Raw genomic sequence first — 10,865 nt, forward strand, 5'->3', positions numbered from 1 at the left:
GCTCTCTCTTTCCTTTTTTTAATAGGATTTTGGAATCTTCAGGTGGTGTCCCATTGAACGACATCAAGCCATATTTCCTATAGGATCCATTCTCACCAATAGGACCCAGTGCTAATCTGGAATGTTCAAAATATGAGGCCAAAACAGGAAGTGTAGAACCAATGCCAATGTTCAGAATGAACACCCACGTCCTGCCCAGGCTGCAGGTGTCTAGAGGCAAAGCAGTTAAAATAGCCAAGGGCACGGGTCCATGTTTTGTCTGAACTTCCGCTATTTCAACTAAGAGCAGGGAATTCTACTTGTACTTCCTCTTAACAACTGCCATAATTGAACAGCCAACTTGTGCTGAACGTTCCAAGCAAAGAGATCTGTCAGTAGTTTGAGAGCAAGTCTGTGGGCTCTCTCTATTAAAGTAGATGTGCTCCTAGTGCTCTCCAGGCTAAGACCTTGTTTGAGATAATACATATCCCAGAAACAGAAAACTTCAGAGCTAACCAAGAAAACATGTTGCATTAGAACACCGATAAATGGCTTTATGATAATAGCAGATAGGATTGAGCCCTACTTGTGACGCTTTGCCTGTAAGCTATTCCAAAGATACTCAGGAATATTCTAGTTCTGAGTAAGAATGAGTATTTGTTTAAAACCATACAGACAAAAAAAATTTAAGCCATTTATCTATTTCATTAGAGCCATATGCAAGTAGGTAATGAGGCTCATGAATAGCTACTATTTCTTCTTGATCACAAAAATGCTTCTTTTTGGAAAATTGATTCACGGGAAGATTATAACAACATTATTCCTTTTATTTTTTCTAAATGAGCTATCACTCAGTTAGTAGTTGTTGAAACACAATACTACTACTAACTTTGTGTAAGAGTTGGGGAAATAATCATGTGAATTTTGAGTTTTCATTGACACGTTAATGGCTCCTAATCTTTTTCAAAGAGGACCATGTGAATACATTTTTTAGTGTGCCTTTTCTGTCAAAATCCTTTTTTTAAAAGTTTACAATCTTACATTTCCACATACAAGTGCACCTTTTATTTAATAAATATTTATAATGAATTGTAAGAATAAAGCCTGCCTTACAAACGATATAACACAAAATAGTATTTTGGAGATTTTAACTAGAATTTTGAAAATGTGCCAATTCATTAACTCCTCATTCTCTAAAAAATAATCGTCACATGCCTTTTCTGCAACTCATCAAAAAGTGATATCTGCTGGAGATTTGTAGTATCTCAACTAATTAAACTGTTTGTGCATGCATTGGGTAAAGGATTCCAAAAGAGATCACTGAGCAAACAGAATAAGATTAGTGCAGATTTTTTAATATTATTATCTCATAAGTGACTGATCTTTGTATGTAAGAAAGTCTCAAGCATGCTTCTTTTAGAAAGACCACAAAAGATTAAAATAAGAGACAAAAATAAAAACAGAAAAATAAACACACTGAATTCTGTTTTTTACATGCTGCCTTTATGTGGCTAATAATTCCTTTGTTTTCACTGAGGAAATGGCTTTCTTACAGGTAACAGTATTTCCTTTGGGGATAATATATAATTATTTTAATTACTACAAGTGATATCTAGGTCTGTGAAGATAATATTAGTTAAGGAGTGGGCTAAAATATAAAAGTCAAATTATTGAAAGTAGTCCTGCCATTTGCGTGGGTGTGTGTGTGTGTGTGTGTGTACAACTTTCCAGAAGGAAGTCAGTATTTATTCATTAGATATTAGAAAGAAAGAGGGTTTTTTTGGGGGGGGAGGTGCTAAATGAAGGGAAGCCATACAACTTTTATATTCCAAGTTATATTCAATTACAAAGATAGTAAAATAACATTTACAAGTCTTCAAAGAATCATTTTAAAACAAAGTCTGGTCTCAATTTACAGAGTTCATTTATATATTCATGTACTAATCAAAATAGTTAATTATCTCAAGTGAGCAAGTATTGCATATACAAATCTTCTAGAGATCTTCTTTGCTAGGAAATTTCCTCAGTATTGTACTGCTTTGATAATTAACATAAAGCAAGATCATGAAAAAAATTCTACAAACAGAAAATGTGACAAAATTTTCCATTTTGAATACACACTTTTTATCCCTGATTCTATTATGAATGGTGTTTTAAATTATCTTTCCTCTTAAGACATGCTAATTCCTGATTGTCTCCAATGAAATAATGTGCCTCCACTTCTCTTGGTGTGTATGTTGGAGGATGGTCGGTCTATTTATCTGTCTATCTTACCCCAGTATGGAAACAAAACGAAACAAGAAACAGGGGCCCATAGCTGCCTTTCACAGAATTAGCTCAATCTGGAGTTACAGATCCAACCCTGATTGGAATAAAAACAGGCAGGAGATATGTAGAAACTAGAGGAGGTCTAGCATGGAGAATGAGCAACAGAAGATTTGATGGTGTCCAGATCAGTAATAGTCTTACCACAGAAACATGTGGACAAGCTGGGAGAGAGAAGAGCCCCTGAGCCTGGAAATTTCCCCTTCACTAATTCATAATGGATCAGAGCAACATATTCATATCCATCTAGATGTTACTCATGAAATTCAGAAGAGGATGTTTTAGTGGGTTGAATTTGTCCCCCAAAAAGATCTCCTCATGGCCTAACCCCCACTACTTCTGAAAGTGCCCTTATTTAGAAACAGAGTCTTTGCATATATAATCAAGTTAAGATGAGATCATACTGGATTAGGATGGGCACTGGCCCCAGTGAATTGTCTACTTATAAGAAGATGACAGGACACACAGGGAAGAAGGCCTGAAGACACAGTAAGTGATACAGCTGTTAGCCAGGGGATGCCAAGGATTTCCAGGAGCCACCAGAAGCTAAGAAAAGGCAAATGATTCTTCCTAGAAACTTCAAAGGCAACTTCGTCCTGCTAATACCTTGCTTTCGAACTTCTCACTTCAATAACTCTGAGAGAATAAATTTTTGTTGCTTTCAGTGACCCAGTTTGTGGTATTTTGTTAAGGCAGCCTAGGAAACTAACACAGGTGGGTTTTCTGTCATAATTCTTAACTGCACAAATGAGTTCTTAGGTAATAGGTAAACAAAGATATTATCAAAAGTGTCTGTGCTTTTGACTATATGCAGAAATAAAACCATTCTGGAGTGAGAACGTCCCTCATTTAGTTCATTTAAACTATAAACATATGGATTTTATTTTTGATCTGTAAAAAAATATATATTGTACAGTCACTTCTAATTTTTCCTCAGGCAAAAATAATCTATACTTCAGACTAATTAACTTTTAATGTAAGATCTTAATTACAACTTCCTGTCAGTAAAACTCAATATATTTAAGTTTATGTGTGTAAGTATAATTTCCTTATGTCATTTCAAATGTTAGAGTTCTGTTTCTGTTAGGATAAAAGATTAATATCTCCTCTTTCAAATCACAAATATAATGAGGAAAACATAATTCTCCTCTGGGTTTTTTTTCCAAGTACAAAAAACTCTTGCTGTATTTCTCCACAAAGAGTTCTGGTTACATAAATCTTATTATAGTTTGGGGCAGGTGTGGAAATTTAGGCCATCAGCTAATGTCCCTGCTAATGTGGCTTCATTAAGAATTGTAAAATTTCAGATAGAGTTATAGGTAGGTCAAGCATTTCTAAGGGCAAATATTTCAAAATCCAATATGAATGAGTTTGGAGTTATCCATTGTACTAAATCTCTTTATAATCATTCTTAATGAGGAATTGACTATATTAAGGGAGGTTTTTTAAAATTTATCTTATTTATCAATTCAAAAACAGTCATACTAACAGCAATTTTACTTTAAAAGATATATTAAATACAGAGGAATGGTACTTGTGTCTATGAAAATAATTATACTCTTATTTAATAGTTTTTCCAATCATGTTTCTGAAAATTATTTTTATATAACTTTGATATCAACTTCATTAAAGATGGTTCATTGGATAGCTTCTTTTGTGGGGGGGAGCAAAATTCAACCCACTGGTAATAAAACTTAATCCACAGACATATACAGCTTTAAAATTTTTAAGATAAACCATCAGTCAATTCAATATAAAATTATGTTTTCTTATGATGAGCCAAAACAGCAAGTAACGTGAGAGTATTATTTTAAATCACAAAGACATATATATGTATATAATGTGCTTCAGCTATGTTTTCATCCTTAACCAAATCTTAACAGATCTAGAACTCATTTTATCTTTTTTCACATCAATTGAATCTCTTCGTGTTTACAGGATGGAGAATAAAAGCCCATATAAGTTTCATCAACTATAAAAGTTACTCTTGATTTGAAACCCATTTTAAATGAAAAATGCAATGCCTCAGTGATTAACTAGTATGAAACACAAAGCTTGGAAATAAAAACACAATATGACTTAACTGAATATATATATAGTAAATATCTAGCCAATGATAATAAAAAATATGTAACAAAAAACTACTGTTTCTATAGCACATTGCAATATTTGCACAGGGCTTCAAAAATTATATTCTAGCCTTTTGGGGCCACATTTCTTAGTCTTCTGCACAATATACTAATGCATGTCCTTCCTGAGAAGTTGCAAGCCCTATTTTTTAATCTCCAGCACATTCTGAAAACGTGGGTGATAACGGAAGCAGGCCGCACAGTACCAAGGAATCTGTTGAACGAATAATGGAAAAAAAAAAAACAAAACAGTAACAGTGCAGTCAAAGTTCTGCAATTCTAGGTGCACATCTGAAAGACTAATGCAGTGTAGTCATTTTGAGTCTAGTCATTTAAATACAAGAGTCTGTTTCTATCTTTAATCTTCTAATTTCAGAAAATTAGATGTAAAACTCTCCTCATTCATTATAGGTACAGAATGATCAAAAGAATAGAAATTTCATCACAAAGCTAATTGCATTGTTAAATGACCTCATACATAATGAATCATTAAAAATGATCTATTCTGAAATAATTGTATGCTGCTAAAGGTTAAAATAGCTTTAGCATGTGGGAAAAGAACTGTAATTGAAATAAATTTCAACTTCATATTGTATTTGCCAAGTATGAAATTACTGGATGATATTTGAGTTTTATACACTTTATCTAATGAAAGTGCTAATATTTTTGTGTGTGTGTGTGCTGAAAAATAAAATCTCCCATGACATAAACATCGTGAGGTTGATATGAAACTTTTAAAATACCATCAACATTGATCTTGGATAATTAGCTCTTTCAGATCACTGATCTTTAATTACAGTTGCTCAACAGAAGTTACTTCACCCCCAAAGAATCAAGCATCAAGCAGGGGAAATCATATTATTTCCTTCACGTTTCCAGTAAAGACTTCCCCACTATTTTTTTTTTTTTTTTTTTTTTTTTTGCAAATTCAATAAATTTGATTTGCCTGCCTGTCTGTATAAATTATTATTAGATATAAAATCTCCAGCTTTTACTCTTGTTGAATCAATATACAGCCAGTTTGCCATTCAGAGCAGATGGAAATGAGTTCTGGAATGCAAGTAACATAAGGAGGAATAAAGTCCAAACAGAACATGATCAAGTTCGTATGAACCCATGAGATCATGTTGACCAATTCTATGGAAGCAAACTTAATGATAAAACCACAAGATAAAGATAAGATAATGGTTATTATATAAAATACAAGATTATGAGAATAAAAAAATGTTGGTAAATCATCAGTTTTCAGCCATCAAGGTGAGTGAGGGATTCTCATACAGAAATTGCCTAATAATGACATTTTATCCAGTCAAAATGAGATTTAGTAATCATGGAGAACCTAGAGTTTTAAGCATTTATTTTCCAACTGAAGAGATTCCTCATAATGACAAAACATAATTTAGGAGTGATTGCTGTCACTCTTTTGCACTGAATCAGAAAGTATATAGTGATTATGTTAATAATACAGTTTTCACTCTTTCCCTGCCGCCGCCGAGTGGTGCGGAGGCGGAAGGTCGCGTGCAGTCAAGATTCGGCTACACTCGTAATCCACCGCCATGGCCGAGGAAGGCATTGCGGCTGGAGGTGTAATGGACGTTAATACTGCTTTACAAGAGGTGCTTAAGACCGCCCTCATCCACGATGGCCTAGCACGTGGAATTCGCGAAGCTGCCAAAGCCTTGGACAAGCGCCAGGCCCATCTTTGTGTGCTTGCATCCAACTGTGATGAGCCTATGTATGTCAAGTTGGTGGAGGCCCTTTGTGCTGAACACCAAATCAACCTAATCAAGGTTGATGACAACAAGAAACTAGGGGAATGGGTAGGCCTCTGTAAAATTGACAGAGAGGGAAAACCCCGTAAAGTGGTTGGTTGCAGTTGTGTGGTGGTTAAGGACTATGGCAAAGAGTCTCAGGCGAAGGATGTCATTGAGGAATACTTCAAGTGCAAGAAATGAACAAATAAACTTGGTTCTTGTTCCACACACACACACACACACACACACAAAATACAGTTTTCAGTTTTAAGACTATATAGTGCATATGTTTCTCAAAGTTTATCCCCAAATATCAAAGTAATTCCATTAATGGTGACCTTCAGCAATGAAACAACAGACAAAAGCAGAGGTAAACGTTACCACCTCTTGGTTTTGGGAGTTGACCCAGGCAAATTAAGTGTTCAGCACTTTGGAAGAGATCAGTCCAGTAATGGTCTCCAAGCATTCTCAGAGAACAGCATTTGACTTAAAGATTTTAAGTAGTGGAAAAAAACAAATTTTTACAAAAAATTAGAGGAAGTACCCAGATTGGAAAAGGATTGTGTTTCACAAATTGGTTAATAAGTTGTCCCAATTTGCAAAATGATTTTACCATGAAAACAATATTTATAATAAGTTCCCAGAATATTCCACATAATCTTATTTGAACTAGGACATAGAACTTAATATATCATATTTTTTTTATTTAAAAAAAAAACTTATTCAAAAACACAAACACAAGAAACTTAAAATAAAAAGAGCTGATGCTTAATTGAGAGCATGTTTATTAAGGAAAAGGCCCATTATGGTCTGGCCCTAACTCATCTTTTGCTATTTTATCTTCATTCAAGTCACACTGTATTCCCATTTTCTCATATCCCCAGCTCTTTCCTGCTTCCATTATACTTGCAAATGTTGTTTCCTCTATAATATATCCTCACTTTTCACCTGGAAATGCTTTACCCATCCTCAGCTTTCTATTAGCCCACTCAGTGAAGCCAAGCCAAGGCTGCAGCTTATCCTCTATGGCAATAAGTATAATGCATCATGACTTATTTTTTTGATGATTCTCTCTTCCATTCAATTGTGAAATCTTTTAGGTAGGACAGGGACCATATTCTCACTGTTCTTGGTTTCTCTAAGCAGTGAGATCAACAATACCACCCTCTTCATTTGATCCTTGCCTGAAGGACAGGTTAATGCCTGTATTCTCCAAAGTATAATTAGGAAAAAATATCTTTATATAAATTTTAAAACTTTTAAAAATGGATTAAAAATGTGAGATACTTATATGGTATATTTAAATGGTGACAAAATTAGAAACTTGCAAAAAATAAAACCATCCAGCTGATGGGTAAATCTTAAGAATATTATGGAAATAATATGTGAAGAACTAGAATATTATAATCCTGTGAAGGATCAGCTTGGTCACAAATGAGATGTATAATAATGAATATATCAAAGAACCTCACCAGGAATAAGTCAGTCAGAGTAATATTCTTATGTACAATATGTGTTCTAGACGAGGATTCTAATAATCAATATCCTATGAAGAATGGAGAAACTTTGTTCCAGGAAAATGAAGAAGAGCAGTTAGACAGACACACAGCATATTCTTTACCTAGAAAGACAAACTGATAAATATTTACATCAGACTATAGGGAAAAAATTACATCTAAGACCAAATTTTCTAATGTTTGCATGGCATTCACCATAGGGATGTAATAACTATAAAAAAGGTCTAACACATTAGGAATTCTTAGCTCCTAAGGTACTGGTCTTGGGGAAACATATCAAGGCTGGTAGTTCTTCATAATTCACATGAGATGCACACAAAATGTTTTGTTTTAGTCTTCTATTTATAAAAGATGATTAGGATGTGACAGTATCACCTTCAGTTGGCAGACAGAAATGTATAATACTTTGAAAATGGATAAATAAATAGATGACAGTATAGTTTTTAAAAATGAAAATAATACACTATTTATTGATGTAGTGGAAGGATAATGTTAATAGAAAAATGAATCTTTCCAAAGAGTCCTAGACAGTTCAGAGTTTTGGGTATTTTTATGCTCTAAGATTTAACATAATGGAAATTCAATAATTCTGAGAAATGTTTATTGGGTATCTAATTTGTGCCAGGAACCATTCTAAGAGCTGGAAATATAATAGTGGAAAAAAAAAAAAAAAACAGAAAAAAATTATCTGTTCTTACATAGTTTGCAGTGTAATGTATGAAGAATAAAAAAGTTAAGGGGGAAAGAGGTGCATTTAATAATACACTAGGATAGAGAACTAAGAGACATCATAGAGTAGTACTCTCAGTAGAAGAACAATGACAAAAGCCAGACAAACTGGGTTGGACTGCCAACTTCACCACTTTCTACCCATATGAAATAAGACAAGGTTCTTCAACTCTCCATGCCTTTTAAAATGCATGCAATTAAATATCTACCTCATAATATTGTTATGAGGATAAAATAAATAAATGCATATAAGCACATAAAAGAGTGCCTGGCACACAGTGAGTTCTAGATAGATATAGCTTTTAATATATTATTTAAGTACCATCAAGATGTTAACTATTGCAATAGGTCTCTTTTACTGAACTTATACATCTGATGCTGAAATTTATTTGGATGAATGGATATCCAATATTTAAGACAAATTAGAAGAGAACAAGGTATGGGTACTTACCTAAAAGGACAAGTTTTCTATAATAAAATTTAAGTTAGAATATTTAAAACAATACCCAGTGGCCTGAATTAATTAGAACACAGGCTGAGAAGGAACTCAGAAAAAGTCCATAACACATGATAGAGGTGTCATTATATTTCATTGTGAAAGGATGAATTATTCAATAAATGGAAAAAAAAACAGAATTAATTAGTATGCCTCATATCATAAATATAATTTTTATTGAACATAAACTTAAAGGTAAACAAAAAATAAAAAATAAATAAACATGTAACATTACAAAAAGAATTCTTTATATTTTTTGAAGTAGAAAATAACAGTTTCAATACAAAAGTAGTGCCAACTGCAAAGAAAAAGACTGCTAAAGTTTTCCATATAAAAATGAAAAGGATTTTAGAACAAATAATTAGAAGTTTAAAAAACAAGAAAAAACTTAGGAAAAGATGTCTGAAAAATATACAAGAAAGATTTGATGATCAAATTTAGAATTACATATATACCTTAACTACGAAAGACATATAATTTAGCAGATAAAAGGGAAAGAAAATGAACAAGATCTTTCTGGAGAGTGATGTCATCAATTTGATGGAATAGACATTTTCTACCAGCTTCCCCTTAAAGAACAATGATTTAAACAATCACCCATGGAAGAAAGTGCCATTGTGGAAACCTCAGCACACTACTGGAACAGAAAGCAAAGCAAAACAATACAGAAACAAACAAACAAAACAACGAAAATAAGAGTGAATGAATTGAAGGGGATAAGAGGAATGGTTGTACTTTACCCATGTCACCCCTCTTCTAAGGCCGCATAGCTCCATGCTAAGAAGGGAGACCATTTTGGTCCTGGTTTCTCCAAAGGGAAAAGGGAGAGCATGTGAGTGAGCACCCAGCTTCCCCAGCTTTGCAAGACACAGCCAAAGAGACCCACTTCTTTCTCATCCTATCTGGAATACTGAGGTGTGTACATGCCTACAAGAAGGGAGCAGCTGGAAGACCAGCAGCCAGGACACTTAGAGGGCATCAAAGGAATGCAAATTCTAGTAAATCCTTCGTTGACTTCATCAGGAAACACACCCATGAGCCAATAAAAATGCTAGCCCATGGATCCCCCAACTGGCCCAGGGACATCCCCAATGCTTCACATGTCTTACCCACAAATCCCCTCACCTGATGGAGGGCTGCCTGTGCATGTCCCCAGGACAGAGACAGCAAGCTTTAGCAAATGGCAAGCAAGCATGTGCAGATAACTGGTCTGCCTCTGTAGGACTGGGAGAAAGCAAATACACTTGAGCAACTAGCAGCATCCTAGGGAAAGCAAGAAGGAAGTTATAAGCACTTGGCCTGGCTTTGTAAGACTGAGAGAAAGCATTCAATATTAAGAATTTCCCTCAGAAGTGAATAAGATATGTGGAGCAGGAATATACATAGAAAAGCTTGGGAAAGATTTAGAATCCCAAACAGGATACAAGAAAAGTGTTTCTCTCCCAAAGCCAGTCAGTAAGACTGGAGGAGGTGACTCCTTCAAATGTGAAGACAACAACATAAGACTTCAAGGAACACGAAAAATTAAGGACATGTGACACCACCAAAGGAACACAATAACTGTCCAGTAACCAACCCATGAAAAGTGGAGATCTGTAATTTGCTCAATAAAGAATTCAAAATAGTTGTTTTAAGGATGCTCGCTGATATAAGAAAACACAGAAAAACAATTCAACGGAATCTGGAAAAACAATTCACAATATCCACAGGAAGTCTGACAGAGACCAAGAAGAAAATATGGAACTAAAGCATACGATGAATAAAATGAAAAATCCAACAGAGAGCATTAACATCAGACTGGATCAAACTGGAGAAAGGATCTGTGAAGGAAAGACAGGTCACTTGAAATTGGTCAGAAGAGAACAAAATTGAGAAAGAAAGAAAGAAATAGAAAGAAAGAAAGAAAGAAAGAAAGAAAGAAAGAAAGAAAGAAAGA

At 34.3% G+C, this 10,865-nt stretch overlaps 2 protein-coding genes across 2 annotated transcripts in view; one reads left to right on the forward strand and one right to left on the reverse strand.

The window, feature by feature from the left end:
- TENM3 (teneurin transmembrane protein 3) overlaps positions 1-10,865 on the reverse strand; it is a 2,501,300-nt gene that overhangs the window by 2,331,581 nt on the left and 158,854 nt on the right. The window lies entirely within an intron of this gene.
- Positions 5,914-6,417, forward strand: LOC116637978 (40S ribosomal protein S12). The gene has a single exon (XM_032413694.1). The coding sequence runs from the start codon at positions 5,990-5,992 to the stop codon at positions 6,386-6,388; it is 399 nt and encodes a 132-aa protein (XP_032269585.1). The 5' UTR covers positions 5,914-5,989; the 3' UTR covers positions 6,389-6,417.

The sequence above is a fragment of the Phoca vitulina genome, unplaced genomic scaffold (assembly GCF_004348235.1).
Source record: "Phoca vitulina isolate PV1807 unplaced genomic scaffold, GSC_HSeal_1.0 scaffold15, whole genome shotgun sequence".
NCBI lineage: Eukaryota > Metazoa > Chordata > Mammalia > Carnivora > Phocidae > Phoca > Phoca vitulina.

What these genes read in the sequence shown, in the direction of transcription:
- LOC116637978 (XM_032413694.1), top strand. Translation starts at nt 5,990, where the DNA reads ATGGCCGAGGAAGGCATTGCGGCTGGAGGTGTAATGGACGTTAATACT.